This window comes from Lucilia cuprina, chromosome 3, assembly GCF_022045245.1.
Source record: "Lucilia cuprina isolate Lc7/37 chromosome 3, ASM2204524v1, whole genome shotgun sequence".
Lineage (NCBI taxonomy): Eukaryota > Metazoa > Arthropoda > Insecta > Diptera > Calliphoridae > Lucilia > Lucilia cuprina.
Genome location: NC_060951.1, coordinates 634,325 through 654,077, shown reverse-complemented (window position 1 = coordinate 654,077; position 19,753 = coordinate 634,325). Strand labels below are relative to the sequence as shown.

The following is a 19,753-nucleotide window of genomic DNA, read 5'->3' as shown; positions in this document are numbered from 1 at the left end:
TTACAAGAAACTAAAATGATCATTAAATTAAAAACAAAACAAAAAAACGTATAAAATCAATCACTTTAATAAAAATCATTATGAAAATCTAAAACTCGCAATTGTTTTATTTTTAACTATTACAGCAAAAGATCACTCTATAAGTCATTATCAATAAAAAAAATCTTTGTGTTTTTCATTGTAGATCAATTAAATATATGTATGTAGTTGCATTACATCACTACAAACATCGTAACTATACAAAAATCCAATGAATGAGTATGGACTTGTATATTACATTTAAATATTTTGTTTTTGTTTTAAAGAATTTAAAAAGAAAAAACTTAATTTTAATTGAATTTCATATAAAAAAAAGATTTTTGTCACTTTATGACCCTAAAAGAGAGCATCTTTTTAAATATAAATGATAAGATATTTCTAAATAAAAAAACAAAAACAAAACAACTAACCTTAGGGTTGCCAAATATCTCAATAGTAGGAAATAATTATTTTATGTGAATAACATAACGGTTATTGAAATATAACTTCCCTGTTATTAGCATAAACACCTACACCTGTGCTTAATATTTCTCTCTTACCCATTCCCTTTCTTTTCAACTACCTCTGCTTACTCTCATGATCAATGTAAATTCCCTATGGCTTAAAACTGGTTCAGAAAAGACAACAACTATAAACATCTTACTTAATATGTACAGTAGTTAAAATAAAAAAAATTGGGCAATGTTGAATTTTAGTTAACCCTACACACAAATTGGCAAAGAAGATTTTAACTTTTTAATTGATTTTACATGTACATACGTCCGATCAGCAATAATTTCTCTGCACTTCCTATAAGAGAAGCGTCAAACAATTTTGGATATTAGTCTACATATAATCTTAATAATACCCTTTCTGTAGTTCGGAATTAATTTTACCTGTAGTCTGCTCAAAGTCTCTACTATAGTCTTCTCTGAAGTTTTCATTAGTGATTCTAAACTTCAGAGTGTAGTCTACCTAAAGTACCAACCTCGTTTACAATCTGTCTATAGCTTCCAAGTCTAATCTTTCTATAATTTCAAATATATACTATATCGTCTCGACCATAGTTGGCCTCAACTACCTTCTGGACTACAGACTACAGGTAGTTTCATCTTTTATTTCACCTATACTTCCTACTCAATGATAAACTAAATATACCGTCTTAATTCATGTAGAAGCTACATACACAAACATTAAATGAGATCAACATTAAGTTTTTTTTAGTAATCACTTGAAGTCGGAATGACAGTGTGAGAAGACTGAACTTGATTTTAGTTTGAGTAAAACATTTGCCGCATTAACAACGTCTCTTGTCTGGTAAACAAGAAAATAAACGTGAACGTCATTACTTGTCTCTATGAATTATTAAAATAAAAGAAAAAAAAAACATTAAAAATGTTATTGAAGTCTTCAAAATTAACAACCTTAGTGTTGTTGGTGGTTTTATGTGTGATTCAGTGCGAAATTTCAGGTAAGTTTCACAATAACTTTGGAACATTCCCAAAAAATAACAAAACAACTGTAAAAATTCATAATAATATATATAAAAGACATAATTACCCCTGCTTATTAAATGACCCTAATTCTTATCATTTATTTCTATATTCTAAGAATTGTATACATTTCTATAATAAAAACAAAAATTATTGAAAATTTTATTATCTACAGCTTCATATAAAACTGAAGTGGAAATAACACCAGCACCTCCTGAGGAGCCTACTACCAAAAAATCTTGGTTTAAGAAATGGTTTGAGGGTTCATCACAAACCACTGTAGATCCCTTACTAGAAGTTACCACCGCCAAACCAACACAAAATGCTAATGTACCCCAGCCCTCTAGTAGCAATCAAAAGCCTACAGCCAGTGGCCCCACTGTGCCCGCCGGCAGTAATAAACCACCACCATTAGTTATATCTAATGCTCCTTTAGTTCCTTTGGGACCTCGTCCTGATACACCCTCTTCTTCGCCTTTTGGTGCCGGTCCTCCACAATGGCCTCAGGCTAATAATAATGCTGCTGTTAGCTCCACCACTAATCCAACTCCATTCGGTGCCAGGCAACCTAATCCACCACAATGGCCTCAACCACATCCTGTAGGTGGAGTGTTGTCCACCACTGTGAAACCTCCAGTGCAGCAATACTTTAATAATATGCCCAATAATCAAAATGGACCTGGTGGTCCATTCCCGCAACAGAATTTACCTAGACCTGGTGCACAACCTAATATGCCTCCCGGATTTGCTCCTTATCACCCACCCAAGTCTCAGCCCTCTGGTTTGGATTTAAGTTATGGTGGTGGTTTCAACGCTCGCCCTCAACCAGGAGGAAAACCCGGTTCTGGTTTAGCTCCCATGACAACACCCGCCCCCACCTCGACCTCTACTTCAACCACAACTTCTACAAGTACTTCTAGCACAACTACTACCACTACAGCTCGCCCTCAGCAATTGGATTTCGATTTACGTGGTGGTTTTGATTCGAAAAAGCCGGCTTCTCCTCAACCCAGCAACAAAGACCAATTTCCTTCTCTGCCAGCCCCTCGTAGACCTTCAGTAAAAGAAGATTTTCCTGCCTTACCGGTGCCTAAATCCCCTACTCCCACACCCTCTTCTCCCTTGAATCCTTCATCACCTTCAGCCTGGAATAAACCATTGCCTACACCAGCTAATGTACCCAGCAGCACAGTAACTACAACCGTACGCTCACCCACTCCCAAGTCTCCTGTGGCTGGCTCTGGTGGTTCCACTGGTGGTGTATCGTTTGTTCCCCATACCGGCACTACTACCACCGTACGTCCAGGTTTTGAAAGTCAAGGCAATAATTTGGCTTCTGATGATGAAATTCGTTCCCTAACTGAAACCCTGTACACCAAGGAGGTCAACAGTCAATTGAACTTGATTACGGTTAATGCTCAAGGCAAAACTAGATCCATTGATAGCACCGATGAGGCACCACAACCGTAAGTTGATTTTATGTAATTAAGGAGGATTTATTTTAGTAAATATATATTTTTTTCAAAGACTCTTAGATGTTGACCCTAAAGTTTTCGATTCTCCCACTATTGCCAAAATGCGTTTATTGTTCAATAACTATGAACAGGATACTTTGGTGAATGAGCATATTACTCCCATAGAACGTAAAGAGGAAAATGATTTTGTTGACGCTGTCATGGCCACCAATGTCATGAGGCAAGCCATGTTGTTCCTACAACAAAAAGGTAAGGATGTACGATGTTTACTAAAATACATTTTTTAACACTTGTTTTATTTGGTAAAGGTATTGTTTCTCCCGATCCCAAGACCCACCGTGATTTGGTTAAAGAATTATGGTTTACACAATATTCCCGTGGTAGCGGTAAAATTGGTAGCTCCGGTTTTGAACACGTTTTTGTTAATGAAGTCAAGAATGGCACTATTATTGGTCTGCACAACTGGGTGTATTTCCATGATGAAGAAAAGGCTGGTCACTTAGATTACAAGGGTTACCTTAACCAATTGGATTTGGGAACGGTAGGAAATGGATTGTGTTTTTGTTTTAGTTTGTTATAATTCATGAACTGTTTACTCTTTGCAGAAAGGCAAGGTCATGAAAGTACGCTTTACCCATAACGGTTTAAATAAACCAGTTAATACTTTGTTTATTGGCACCTCACCCGAATTGGAATTGGCTTTGTATACTGTGTGCTTTAAGTTGAGAGCCGATCGTACTTGCCCCGTTTCTTTGGGTAATAATAAAATTGGTGTTGTAACCTATTCATGGCGTTATCGTGGCAAGAGCTTGATAGGCAGTGCTTATCCAGAAATTTAAGTTGTTAAAAAACGAAAAACCTTTTTGTATAAGTGAAATTTTTATATTCAACGACAAAGTTTAATAAAATTAAATTAGTTTAGTTTTAACTAAGTGAAATACAACCTTGTTTTTTGAAAAAAAAAACTGTAAGGAATAAAACTTGGCTAAAGGCTAACATTTTTGTATCTGGCAACATTAAACTTATTATTGTGCTGCAGCATTAAGCAGGAACCTCAACCACAAGAAGAAGAAGGTTAAAGTGGGGACATTTTATATATTTTTAATATAAGATGTCAAGTTGAAACTACACAAGGTGAAATAAGAGGCGAATTGTATTACGATAGACAACAAAACTCACCACAAATTTGCTAAATTTTGGAAAAGGTTTTTTGTTATATTTTTGATATATTTTAAAATAAATACATTTATTAGTTGTACAGTGGTAAGTTTATTTACCAACACAACAAGACAGCGTTGCCATACTTCAACTTTATGGAAGTGTTTTAACAAAGAAAATCGCCTCTAAAGAAAAATACAATATGGCTTCACCATTTTTAAGTGAATTCGCCGATTTAGTGTTGCATTAACTACTTCGCTTATTACTAAATCAGTATCACAGCAACTGTCGCCGCGGACGCACGAATAACGGGAAACGAGTAAACTGCGCAAAATTTAAAACGAAAACAAACAATTACTATTAAAAAAAAACAATTAAAATTTAAACAAAAAGTGTTATTAAACTTAAAATATATATTAAAAGTAAAATAATTTAATAAAATATTAAGTTAGAAGCACAAAAATTATGCTCAAAGAGTGGGTGTAATTGAAGAGTAAAAAACAAGCTGTTTTTACGGCAAATTTAAGTGAAAAAAGTGAGTAAATAAAAAAAGAACAAAAACAATAAAGTGATGGTAAATTTTGTGAAAAATCTTTGTTTGTATAGGTGTATCTCTGAGTAATGATGGTGTTTTTTTGTTGTTGTTGTTCTGTTTTCTTGTGGGGTTCATTTGAGCGTTTGTTAGTAGTAGAATTGGTATTATTGTAATGTTTTCATTTAAAGTCTACAACAACAATAATAAAATATACCTTTTAGTGTATAGAATATAAAAAACAAGAAAAAGCAAACAATAAAGGAATCAAACACAAAAGAAAACATGAATTTAAAGTCGGATAAATTCAAAGAAATTTAAAGCAAGCAAGCTTAATTAAAATAATAATAAAAAAACGAATAAACATTAAAGAAATTTCATAACCGGATGATGGATATTTATTTAATCAAGCCGACAGGATTTAAAAAATAAAAATAACTTTCAGCTTTAATTGTTTAATTGTATGGGAAAGTTTAGAAGGGGAGTTTGGTATGGCCAAAAAAAGTGTTGCCAATTTTAAGTAGAATATTAAATTAGACAAAGCCCTCAGATTTTGAAATCTTGTTTGCTTTGAATCAAATTGTGCCAAAATAATTTTTTTATATTTTTCTTTTCAAAATTTGTAATTTGATTACCATATTTGGCTTTAATTATTACAAACACAGGTCATCATAATTATTTTTTATTTATGGTTTTGTTAACCAAAAGTTTCATATTACACAGTTTTTTTGTACACTTAGCTTAAAATAAATAAAGGTGTAAATAATTTATTTGGATTTTTTTTTGTTCGTTTTAGCTCACCTATCAAATTACACATAATTTATAGTTTTTTTTTTACCAGAATTGCAGTTTGCATTGAGTAATTGTCTCTTTCTAAATATAACCCTGTCCATATTTTTTTTTTATTTTTTTGTTGTCATTGCTATTTTTGTATTTGTTGTTGTCATTCTTATTACACCATAATAACAAACACTCATTATAAAAAAACTAGTTTGGAATTCAATTTATTGATATTAAAATATTTTTTTTGTAATGAACAATGGAGGTTTTTATTTTACTTCAAGATTATTGAATTAATTTTATTGGTTAAGGGAAAAAAGTAAATTCGAAAAGTAAATAATTTCTAATAGATTGTTAATTGAAAACAAAAGTCTCAATCTGTTTAGCAGAGTGTGAAGAGTTTATTATCAGATAATTTCCTAATGTAAAGTTCTTTTGTTTTTGGAAAGAGTTTTATTTGTTTTGCTAAACCCGTTTTTGAAATAAACCCGCTATTGACATAAGAAATCATTTCCTAATTTAAACTTATTTTAGATTCAGAAAGATTCTAAATTTGTTAGATTTTTTATAAATTTAAATTTCACAAACTGACGTTTAAAAATATTGAAGAATTGCGAAATCAACATCACTACCGACAGTTTCTCCTCCCATTACAAAAAACAGTTCTTAATGACAAACATTTTATAAGTCAGAAGATGTTCTTTCCTACAGATTCTATAAATTCCAATAACTTTGTGAAAAAGTGTCGCCACACTACAGACATGTATTGCAATGATATTGTTTATACATCATTTTAACACTTTTCTACTCATCAATGATATGCGGCAATGAAATCTGGATTGTTTAAATTGGTTTGCGAACTCATAATCTAAAGATCGTAACTCATTTATTAGCATACTGCCCCTTAATTCAAAAGGAATATAGGAAACATGAGCGAATGGACTACAGTTCTCCCGAAATGAAGTATTTAGTCTTCATATTAAGACATTCACAATTCATTCGATTACTTTAAAAAGTCATAATTTGTTAACAAAACTTCTTAAAACTAGATTTAATTACAAAACCACTTAATTACTCTTTCTTTTATTTTACAGTAATTAAAAAACCACCAAAAACTTGGCAATCCCGAAATACTACAAATTCGCCTTGAACACATGCACACAAAAACATTTGTATCCTTCATTTAACGGGATAACAAGAAATAGCTATAAAACTCAACAGCAAGCAGAGAGATACTACACCACAATGATTGTCAAAAAAGTATGGTGAATTACACAATGTCTTATCATTTGCTGACTCGCTCTTTTTGCACTCTCTCTCGTTCTTGCTCTCAACAACCATCATTGCAATGTCTATTACAGTTTGAGTGAAATGTAAGCAAAACGCACGTATACGCGAAGGAAAGAACATCGTGCACGGTTAAACGCGAGTGTAGTTTTGAAAGGAAAATATAAAAAGGAAAACACAAATTCAAATAAAAATATTGCAAAAAAAATATTAATCAAAAGTGAAAAAATAATAGAATAAAAAAATCGATAAAATGCAATTAAATAATCATACAATATATAAAGTAAATAATATTTATACATAAATTAAATGATTGAAAAATACAAAAAAAATAAAATATTAAACGAAATAGTGCGTGTAAAAGAGTTTTGTGTGTCTGTGTTTTTTTAGTAGTTGTAAATGTGTGTATGTAGATAATGGTATGTATGCCTGTATGACGGTCGGTCGGTTGTTTGCTCCAGCTACGAGCTTAACAATAATGTATGTTGGTTGTATAAGTACATATTTTTGGGTGTGAAAACGAAAGTGAAAATCTAGCACAGCAGCTACGAGGACCAAAAACAACGAGGACGAAAAAGTAAAGAAGACAAACTGGCAGGCAACTATTGCTGCTGTTAGTTGGACAGGCAGGGTAAAAGGAATACTTACTACTAGTTTTTAGACATATGAATGTATAATTGTCATGCTAGTAGTAGTGATACTACATAGTTGTTCCCTGAACTGATCTCTTTTTTTTGTGTAGCATTCTTCATACCCATAACAAAATCTTCAACAACATCATCATCATCATCACCAACATCATTTACTTTTTCATCAACCTCCTTCATCAAAAATCTCATACTCATCTCTAGGGTGGATTAAATGTTACATAAAAACAAGGTGTAAATAAAGTGTATAAGACTGAGTGTGTCGTCTCTATGTGTAGTAATAACAACAACAACAGCATTTAAAAGAAATTAAAACAAATACAACAACAAAATGTGCATTTATTTAACGAAAACAAAAGTGAAATATTAAACAAATAAAAATAATTGTGTATTTGAACAAAAACTGTAAAATAAAACGCAAATATTTTTTTTAAATTAAACAAAAACATTTTGTCAGTCAATTAATATTTAATAAACGTTTAAAAGATACAAAAAAGTGTGTATACAACAACAACAACAAATTAAAGATAAAAGAAAACTAAGAGATACAAAGACACACATAAAAAGGGAAAATAGAAGAGAATTTAAAAAAAAATAAAATCAATTCTTAAAGGACATGACTGACTGGCTGGCAGGCTGGTAGCCTGGCTTTGTATGAGTGTGTGTTAAGCTCTTTATAAGTTCATGTGTGTGTATGCATGTGTATGTGACGTCAAAAGTCGTAATCATTGTTGTTATACATAGAAGAGATATTATTAAAATTTTATTTTGTTGTTGTTGAAATTGTCTTAACTGCTGCTGCTTCTTCAAATGTTTCATCACTCCACCACCAACAACGCCACCAGCAGCAACACCACCACCTCCTACAACGCTCTGGCGTTTGTCAAACGTTCCCACATAATCTAAGCTTCTTCTTCTATATTTACAGTAACAACTCTCCTTACAAATAACAAAAAAGAGTTTCGAAACAAATAAAAGATAAACGAGCGAAAAAAAAGGAATAAAAAAGGAAAAATGACAAGAACATAAAACTAAAGAAAACTTAAAACAAAAATAAAACAAGTGAGAGCAAGTGTGCGTGTATTAGAGTTTTTTTCTTGTGAGTGAGTTTTATTTTAAATAAAAATACAAAAAACTCATACACATACAACAACTACAAGTACTTTTGGCCTAGTACTTCTTGAAGTAGCAACCAACCAACCCCCCAAAACAGGAATCATACTTAACCTCTTTGTTCACCTTGTTCCAAGCCAAATAGCAACAACAACAACAACTAGAGACAAAAATTAAAAAAGCAAAAAGTAAAAAAAAAAACACACAAAAAAGTGTAATAATAAAAAATAATAGTGTAGAAAATATAAAAGAAAATATCATAATGGAGCAGCCCAGCATACTTGTTAGAATTTTACATTCGATACCGCATGTGAACTACACATTTCAACGGGTTAATGACACCTTCAATCCGGACAGCGATGTTTATCTAGAGGTGAGTGAATTGTTGTCATTTTTGTTTTTGCCATAAATTAGGACATCTAATTAAGTTAAAGTTTTATTTTTCTCGATGTATTTATCTCACTTGGCTCCTTTAGAGTTTTTTTGTTTAAAGATAAAAAAATTTAAAGAAACTTTTTATCTTTTTATATTGTTTCTTTTTGGCTAAAAAAAAACCTGCATAGTGTCTGTTGTTTTTTGTCTGAGATTTTTTCTTGTCTCTTGTTTTTGTCTTCTTTTTTTCTGTACAATTTTAAAGCAATTGTCTACAATATTGTTACGTTTTTCTTTTACTGTTGTGATAAGAATTTTCAAAGTTTTGCACAAAAGTAGAAGAAAATAAAGTTTTATGTATCAACATTCAAGTGTTTGCATTCACATGCCCACATCTTTTCTTTCTAACGTAACTAAACTGCTACAGCAACATTTTTTTTTAGCGAAAACGATAACCCAGTGAAGAATAATTTTCAAATTTTATTTATTCGGAAAAGTAACACAAAAAAAGTTTTTTCATTGTTGTATATCAGTGATCGGCACTAAATGATCTATACCATGTATGATCATTGATATAGCTTTAACCAAACTAATGATCTTTAAACGAAAATGTGATTTCTAATTTGGACCTTGAAGAACATCTTCTCTTTTTAAAACAACGATCTTTAACTGAAAATGTGATTTTTAATTTGGACCTTAATTCAGAGAGCAGTATGCGATATTTCTAGCCAATTGGATTGACTAGGAAAAGAGGCTTAAACCAAGATCTCTCTCAGTTTGTAGAGCGGCACGGATATATGTATCGATTATTTGGACAGGGTGTCTGAGAGAACGAATCGATATTTCTAGGTTAGGTTAGGTTGATAGGAGTATGTATAATACATCAAACCCAAAGACATTCACCTAGATATTTCTAATTTTGGATTAACTAGGAAAATAGGCTTCTACCAAGATCTCTCTCAGCCTGCACTCTTGTAGAGCGGCACAGATATGTAAAAGATATTGTATGAATTCTAAGTAAGTCTATAATTCTACAATATGTCGACATCTCACTTCATCCAATTCGAGATCTTTAGAATATGCAAAACTATCTACGTAGATATTAATAACAGACAACTCGAGACTTAGTTGTAACAATTTCGAAAATTTATGTGTGGGCTAAGAACTCTGTTCCAAAAGATAATGTATTTTCATTCTTTTTAGTATTCTGAATACTTTTAAGGAGTTTCCTTTAGTTTGACCTTGACAACGTACACATTTTGGTAAAAAAAATCTGAAAAACATTGTTATCTGGTTAACATAAACAATGACCCGTTATTCAACTGAAAAAATAAATATTACTCTAACAGTTATTTATGTATATAACTAAAATTTAAAGAAAAAAAAAGCAAACAGTTTTTGTTGACAATTTGATAAAACTTTTCCAAGTATGTCGAAAAGAAGATACAATAACTTTTGCAACAAATATCAAGAAAATAGTTGTAACATTTTTTTCCCAAAAAAACCCTTGTTTACATTTCACAAAACAGAAAATTGATAAAATTAAAAGAAAATAATTAGATTTTAAAGTAAAATGTTTTTATATAGGTGTTAAAATACATAGCCATGAATTTAAAACCTAAGAGAAAATATATATTAATAATGCATATATTTTTTTGAAATTATATTTGTTTTGACATTTACATTTCTGAGTTTTTGGTTAAATATTTTCTTAAGCTATAACTACACTACCTGCTGTGATGATTTATGATTTATGCAGTATTTCAAAATATAAGACGTTTACGCTTCAATGTGACAAATTCATTTGCATTTGTTTTTTTATTTTTATCTTTTCACACTAAGACAGTGGATATATTCTATATATGTATATATAGTTATAGTAGTATAAGACAAGCACAATATAACAGTTATTATATACCTTATAAAAAGCCACTGGATACAAATTTTCCGTCTCTAACAAACTAGTGACAAATACAACCGTATAAATGCATATTTATGTATAATATAAACGTTTCTATCTTTTTTTCTGACTTTCTCTGTTTCAAGTGCCTCAGTGACTTCCTTTTGCCTATTTAGACATGTCCTCGCCGGCATAAAAGCAACAACAATAATAACTACAGTTACAAATGTATATGTGTGTGTGTTTGTATGACAATTGTTTGTCATTTTAAAAACAAGTCCTTGAATTGTGTTATAAATCACACCTCAATCATAAGTGTTACAACAAAAACAACAAAAAACACTTAAGAAAAATGCAAATAATGTCAGAGCAGGTATTTACACACACAATTGTAAAAACAATTTTTTCTAGGTTAACAACTACTTTGTCACATTATCCTTAAATTACGAAAATATAGCATATTTAGTTTCATTTAAATTTATAGCAAAAACGTTTCGTTCAATTTAATTTAATAAATGTTTTCAAAAGAATTTTTCGTTTATTATGAAACTGTAATTTCTTCAATTACTTAGGTCGTTAGTCATTTATGGCATTCTTTTTTTTCTTATACTCTCTCCAAGCACTCAATTAGCGACACCACACCACGCCTTTACTTACTCTTATTTTACATTTAAATGCAGGCCTAGGTTTGCATTTCTGTTGTATTATGACGTAAAAGCCCATAAATGTTGCCGAAGTAGCGAAGTTTATTTTAATTCAGCAGCATTTATGTAAGTGCAACAAACGAACGAACAACAACAACAACAGCAAAAAAAACAAGTAAAAAGCAAAATCATACATTTTTGTGTTTAACGAAAACGTCAGAGACATCCTTGCCATTGATTGTCCTAGTTTTTGCACTAAATTGCACGTCATTGGTTTGAATACTAAACAAAAAAATATTTAAAACAACAACAACAAAGTCGCAACAAAAATATATTTCAACATTTCCATTATTGCCGTTTTTAATCGTGTATTTCTTTTTGTTATTGTTATTATTGTTGTAGTTGTTTTATTATGTATGCTGGTAATCCTGCAAAAAACCAAAATGAATGAATCTTGTTGTGTTTCTTTTTTTTTTTTTTGTTTTTCATTTTTCTACTCGTTTTCATTTTGGACCACTCACTCTCCCTCTCACTACGGCTTTAACTGTAACATCAACAAATGACTTAAATGTAGAAAACGTCATCAGTAGTTGTAGCTGTATTGTAGTAGTAGTTGTACGAGTAGTTTTTAGAAGGATAAATTAAGTATCAAAAGAAAACAAGGAATAACAAAAAAAGTAGTACACATATACATAAAACTGAAATATATACTCTATATTAAAATTTTTGTTGTTGACCAAACTGATGAGTGTTCACACAACAACAACAACAACTAACAGCAACATCTACTGACAACAACAATATAAAATTGATAACTTTTTCATGTTGATGCTGCTGATGATGATGACGAGAATAGTGATGTGTAATGAATACATATACAAATAGGAATTTACCGACAGTATGTGGTAATGGCACGTAACTTTAGAGATATATTCACAGACTCTCTGCAAATACTTGTCAATTTGTAGAGTTATTTTTAAGAAAAGATTCGGTTTAAACACTATCAAAAAGGATACATTTACTCCTTGGAAAACTTTAGGGTCTTAAATTTGTGAGTACGTCTATGTGTGCGTGTGTGTTATTTAAATGTTTTAGTAAGCCAAGGCTTTTAAAGTTATGTAGTCAATATTCAATAAACTTCGTTTGATCTGTTAAAAAGGACATACTGCATCGTAAAGTTTATTTTACATAGTTGTCGATATTAATGATATGGCGCCATTAAAAAACTTGATTTGTTGTTATTCTGAAAAAACTAACTTTCAATTCGGGTTTAAAGTTAACTTATCATTTTTAAGAACATAATAGTTATATTTCTAAAGAAACGCCACACCTCCTGTATATATTCCGCCCATTTTTATTTCTTTTACTGATTTTACAAATGTATTAAAAAAGCGCTTAAAACTCTTTGGGAAAATTTCTATTTAATAGTTCAACATTTAGAAATGTTCCATTATAATTATTTAGTTTTGTAGCAAGTGCCACGCCCACTATTTTAATCCCTTTCATTTTTGTATAAATTTGCTAAAATTAAAATGATATTACTCGTTTACAATATTAAAGCACGATATATTCTAGATATTTATTAAAAGGATTCAATTTAATAGCAGATGCTACGCCCACTATTCTACACTTTTAAACATTTTTTACTTCATTACTTATCGGTAATGAGATAAATTTCCAAAGATTTTGAAAATTATAAATGAAGGCTCAAAACAATTTAATTAGAACATAATTATCATCTAAATTTAAACTCACATAGACTTCACCTAATTATTCACACTACATCCTGTTTTTTTTAACCTCAATTTTAAAATGTTTTTAGAAAAAAAAAATCATGTGGGAATTTAAATGAAAAGTTGCAGTATAAAATTATTGAGAATAATAGGTACTGTGCATTAACAGTTCCATTTCTGCCTCAATTGAATGCCAACAAATTTGCAACTTATGTATTACACTTAAAGTAACAAACTTCTTTGTTGATTATGTTGACGTTGTTGCTAATGCTGTTCACTAGTTTTCTGTTTCTTCATTTCATATTTGCGGCTTTTTTTCTTCTTCGCTACCATATGTCCTCTGGAGACTAACCAATACAAACTACCAACCATTACCCTACCCTCTCAGAGTTTTTACCAACATCTCAATCATAATGATTTTGTGTACTAGAAAACTATAGATAGATAAAATATACTATTTATGTATGTAAGTATATATGTAGATATAGTTGGTATGTTGCATCTTTACAAGTTTTTTTTTATTTGTTTGTATGTATGTATATTGTAGATGGTTGACCTAGTTGCATGACCTGAATGTTTATATAAAATATGCGAAAATCTTTTCAATATGCCAGTTTTTTTTTGCCTTCTTAACTATTATGTCAATTTACATAATTTGAACTAAGGGATTTACAAATAACTACAAATATGTTATATTTATATACATTAATGTAGTTTTGTACGTTATAAACAAGTATCTGTACATGCAACATATTCATAAATACATCAATACAATAATCGGATTTCATATAAATTAATTCATGGAAAATATTGCTGGCATTAGCTATTATTGTTTATTGAACGCCTAGTTTTATTTTTTTGTTTGTGTACATATGTTTAGTTAAAAATATTGTTACATTTTATAAATGTTTATGCAGCAAAGACTTGTTCTTGCAACCTACATTTAATGATGCCACTTAATAAACATTCATGTAAATACAACAAAAAAAGAAAGAGGCGTTACATCTACGCCAAATGTTGTTTTTGCTTTTTGAAACTTGCTAAAGTTGATAACTTCGGATGTAATTAAATTAAAGAGGACGAAAAATTTATGAAAAAAAATAATACTTTTCTAAAGGCTTGAACAGTGCAAATTCGCATCTTGGTTAATATAGTTGTTACGCCCACTATTTGTTGTTAAAAATGATATTTTGAATAACCTTGCTGGGTTTTACTTTAACCTGACATTTTTTAAAATAAAAGCATCACTTTTCAAGTGAAACGCCATGCCCACTATATACTCCGCCCATATTTATTTATAATGCTGAAGATGTGGTAAAAAGGTTAAATACAATTGAAAATATGTATATTTTAGAGAATTTCAAAATAAAATATTTAGAAAAAGATTATTTAGAAATATTCCATAATAAGTATTTAGCTTTGTAGCAAGTGCCACGCCCACTATTTTGATTCCGTTCATTTATTACCAAAATGATAAAAAAATACTCTTTTATAATTTTGGAGCTGGTATTCTTGATATTAATCAAAAGGATTTACGTTAATAGAAGATGTTACCTGCACTATTCAGATCCCGCCTCTTTGTTATTTAGAATAAATTAAAAATTAATTCTTACAATGTTTTTAAACTGTTAGTTCAATATTAATCGAAATCGTGGTTAATGTTAGGTGCAACGCCCACTTTATGACCACTCCCATTAAAATTCAAAATATAAATACCATAAGTATACCGAAAACCATAAGTTTTTAAGCTAAAAGTGAAGATATGTCAAAGGAAAAATAAGTTATGTCAAAGTTCTTTTGGTGCTGTTTAAAGGCTCAAAAAGGGCCAGAAATAAACACAATATCCCCGCATGGTTAAAGAAATTCTGAGGTCAGATTCGAATTCGGAGAATACTATGGTCTCTGCCTTCAAAATTTGATCAAATCGATTTTCTTTGAAAATTTTTTTAAGATTATTAAATAAAAATAAAAAATTTCGTATAAAAATAGATTTTATTTCTTATAAAGTGGCAAGTTTTCAAATATTTCGAAAGTCATATATCAACTTAAGAGGAAATTATTTAAAATTAGCTTTTAAATCAAAACCAAAATATAAATCAGAAACAAACAAATTGTCAAAATATTTTTCTTTATAAACAAACTTGCTTAACATCTGTTACAAAATATGAAAAGAATTGAGTGAATGCTGGTGAAGTTAAGTAGGTGTTGGTTTAGGTATTGTTGTGATTAATTAACAATTTTATAATAATATTTATTTAAGATCAGTTTATGTTAAAGAAATAAAAACAAAATAAACTACTTTCACTTTTATAGGAAAATTAAAAAAAATTTTCAAAATTTTTTCCTCAAACTATGTATTTTCATTATTTTTTTTATATATGAATGTATATAAAAACACCCACTTATGATTTAAAGTGCTTACTAAACAAGCTTCGAAATAACATAATGTTAATAGGAAAACCGGTATCTGACAATATTGTTTTGACTTTTTAAAAGCTCTTTTCTCAAATTAAACATGTATTTATTATACAGACTAGACTAGGGAATATGTATAGAGTTCCTCCAGAAATTTATACATATGCAAGTTGAAAGCAAATATGTTTAGATAACAAACGCCTTAAATATGCATTTATGAATATCAAGTGTTTTTTGTTGTAAAAATTTTAAATTTATAATTTTTGTTTTAGCTTTTATTGGGTTTTTGTCTTGATGTTGCTTTTTTTTGTAAATGCCGCCACCGCCCTATATTATGATACACTATGGACTCGTTTAAACTTTCATTGTAGGAAAACAACAAATTTCTTACATAAAAAAAATTGAAATAAATATTAAACACTAAATGGAATGAGTAAAAGAATAAATGAAGAATGACTGATATGCTGGTTAGATAAAGTATATCTTCACTGTATAAATGTATGTAGACCACAAATATAAATAAAATATATACAGACAAATATCGTATGTATATTTGTTTAGTATATTGTATTGAATTCCTTTACCATATTTCATGATTATTTTCTTTGTTTGCACTTTATGTTTTTTTTTCTCATTCTTTGTGTTTTTCTCGGTTTCTTTTCAAAAGTTCTTAAAAAAAATTGTAACTAAACATAATTATTATTGTGCTACCCTGCTCTGTTCTGCATTGTAGTGTTAAAGGTGTTTAAGTTGTAATCACTCAAAAAAAAAAAACATATGCATTTTTCTGACACATTGTGTACATATTGTTTTCATATTTATGAACGTAATTTACTGATAAATACACTTAAACGATAGTGACATTTTGCCTTATTTTTTTTTATCACACATTATTTAGGTTCATTTCATTTCTGTTTTCATTTTTTAATTTTTTTTCTTCAGTTGTCATATTTAACGAATTACATGTCGATAATGGAAAGTGCATGAAAGTACATACATACGTCTGTATGTATGTAAGCTAAAAAGAATGATTTGTTTCTAATGGTTATTTTGTTATTAATGTTTAAATAGATATTAAGTGTTGACAGTATGTTAAAGAATGTATTCATTGTTGGTTATATTTTAGCAATATAATTTTCCTTTGCAAACAAATTTTCTTGGTTTATAATGATTTTTATAAGCATTCTTTGACATTAAATGGAAATGACAAAAAAAGCTTTTTACCACAAACAAATTTATTCAAAAACTTTCGTTACCTAAAAGCTTTTTACTTAAAACTATAATAAAATATGCTTCTGGTGAATTATTCCTTTCATAAAGAGCTTTTTTGTGATTTTTAGCAATAAGAGGAAATTACGAAAAAAGCTATCCACTACAAACAAATTTCTTTTAATAGCTTTTTACTAAAAACTTTTATATCAAAAACTTTTTCTAAAAATGTCAGTTTCTAACATACTTTTTCACAAGAAAAGCTTTTTTCTTACAGTTTTTCTTATTAAAATTTTCTTGAAAACTACTTTTTTAAAGAAACTTTATACATTTTTACTAAAAAACTTTATCCACAGAAAAACTTATTACAATCAAAAGCTTACATAAAGCAACATAACTTTTGCTCAGAGCTTATTCTTCAAAATAGCTTTAATGAAATTAACAAGGAATACTGATCGTCTGAGAAAAAAAAACTTTTTCCACAGAAAAATTGATGACAACCAAAAGCTTAGTAACTTTTGCTCAGAGCTTTTTTTTTTAAATAGCTTTAATGAAAATAACAAGTTATACTGATCGTTTGAGAAAAGAAAACATACTAAAGATAGCTTGTATTAAAGCGGTCGGTTCAAATATTGACAAAAAAATAAAACAAATACAAGAACCTTTTCGACAAGGCTTGTCAAATTTAAGTGAAATTATAATTTGAAATTTTAGTAAAAAGAACTAAAAACTAAAGCCAATTTGAAACGGCATGATATTACTCAGCATCCCGAGAGAGGCAGACAAACAAACAGACAGTCACGTATGCATGTTGTAAAACAACTTGAGCATCTGCGCCGGCGCAATGCAACTGCAGACAACAGCTGCTGTACCCTTAGAGTGTGTGGATATTATAAAGCGTAAAATTAATAGCAATTAAGACAAAAGGAATGTTGAAAACATAAGTATTTCCTTTAAAATGTATACTAGAATTTTTTTATTTTATTTTTTTTTTTTTTTTGCTATAAAGGCTCACAGACTATGACTCATATAGACGAGACAATAAGGATCATTTGAAGCTGTGAGTTAAGGTTTGAGTTTAAAAAAGTAACATTTAGTTTTATGTTACAACTGAAAGAAGTAAATAATGGCTGAGTCACTATATTTTTTAATTATGTTTTATAAAAAGAGAGGAAATAAAAAAAAATACTTTGAAAGGCTTGAATTTTGTTGGTTCTAGTCGTAGAGAGAAAGTTGTCTGAGAAGTTATACAAGGTAAAGTTATTTGAACAGATAAATATGTTTATATTTGTCTTAATCTTAAATGTGCTTTAGATCAGGGATTGGCAGATAAGCATAAATGAGCCCTCTCGAAATATGAATTTGTTAAAGTAAGAGAATAAGAAAAATTATAAGAGAGCTTTTAACTTATCTCTGTTTTAGACTATTAAACTATTAGACGCTTAAGGGAAACCCACTATAAGTCACATAGAGTTCGTAAACTTTAAGTTACAAAAGTATAAAACTTAATTATCGTTTAAAATGTTCTAAAATTTAAACTATTAAGTATGTAATGAAAGTTTAAATATTTTGATTTAGTAGCTTAACAAGTTAATGCACTAATCCCTTATAATTTATTTAAAACTCTTAGGTATACATTATAGGAATTTAATTTAATTTTAATGAAAAAACTATTTTAATTATTGTTTTGTATTGTTTTTTTTTTCTGTGCTGTGCTGTGTGTTTAAATATTTTCTGCATTTTAAACTAAATCTAGTTTAGTCAGTGAACATTTATTGCACACACATTTTCAACAGTAAATTACTAAAATTAAATGTATGAATGAAATGTAAATAAATGAATGACTCAGGGAAACCCCAAAAGTGTCGAAACACACTTATCATTAGTTTCAAATAGTTGGTTACAAATCGTCTAATCGGCTTTATTTTTATTTGCCATACACAATATAAAAAACGAGGGAGGTGTGAAATTTAAAACTTTGTAGCCAAATTGCATAAAACAATTTTTCGTATATGTAGTATATCCACTAAATCTAAGCCAAATAAGTATAAGCTCTCAACAAAATGAGTGCAGCAAAATGGGGAGATATGAAAATTTGTATGTGTGTGTTGGGACTGAAATTGACACTTGAAATCTCTATTTATGTTGAAAATTTCACTAATTAAAAGCATGTCTATTAGGATCAAGTTTTTGTAATTAAATAAAAAGAGACGGAGCAACTTAACTGGCTAACTGGTCACTGCAATGTAGCACAGACGATTGTTTGGTGTTTGTTGAAATTTGAAAGGCTGTTTAAAACACGCACATGTTTTCAATATAAAATTTTAAGCTTTTTTCCATTAAAAAAAATTTGTTTAATAAAAAATATATTAACATCAGATAAAAAAATAATTACTGGCAAAAAAACATTCATTTAAATTATAAGTTATAAGTTTTTTTGGTTAAGTAGTAAAAAGTTAGTAAAAAGTAATAAAAAGTTATAAAGATTTGAAAGTAAAGTATACAAAAGTTTATTTAATTTTGCTTTAACTATTAAAATAAGTATTTCACTTGGTTTCTACTTTAAATTTAAAAATTTTTCTATTTTAATTTAAAAACAAAAACTAATTGAACTTTGCAAAGTATTTAAGTATTTGCTATTTGCAATTAGTTATTTTTTTTCTATAAATTTCTGTGTTATAATTAGATTTGTAATTGTATTTTTTTTGTATTTCATTATTAAGACATTTAGAGTATGTAGTGGTGTGTGTTCATTCATATTGTTGTAATCAAATGTTCTTGTTTTTGTGCATTTCAATATGCTGCTTAATCACCAGCATGTTGTTATGACAATAGAGGACGGACTTTGTTCCTGATTAGATGTTGGATATGTGGACCAATAGTCTTTATAAACATCTAAATACATGCATGTGTATATGTATATATTCTACTACTCAAATCTTTAGATTAATTGCTTTTTAAAATGCGGGTAACTTTG

General features: G+C 29.2%; 2 protein-coding genes across 2 annotated transcripts in view; both read left to right on the top strand.

The window, feature by feature from the left end:
* The first annotated feature begins 1,267 nt into the window (after positions 1-1,267).
* Positions 1,268-3,924, top strand: LOC111683758 (endoribonuclease CG2145). The gene is made up of 5 exons (XM_023445861.2): positions 1,268-1,489; positions 1,687-2,977; positions 3,039-3,235; positions 3,295-3,527; positions 3,592-3,924. Exons 1-5 carry the CDS (start codon positions 1,414-1,416, stop codon positions 3,823-3,825), a joined length of 2,031 nt encoding a protein of 676 aa, XP_023301629.2. The 5' UTR covers positions 1,268-1,413; the 3' UTR covers positions 3,826-3,924.
* Positions 3,925-4,410: 486 nt separating this feature from the next.
* Positions 4,411-19,753, top strand: part of LOC111677131 — a 55,572-nt gene continuing 40,229 nt past the window's right edge. Inside the window, 3 exon segments of the mRNA XM_046945506.1 lie at positions 4,411-4,679; positions 6,551-7,162; positions 8,319-8,876. Of these exon segments, the coding sequence (XP_046801462.1) occupies positions 8,766-8,876 (111 nt within the window). The 5' untranslated portion in view covers positions 4,411-4,679; positions 6,551-7,162; positions 8,319-8,765.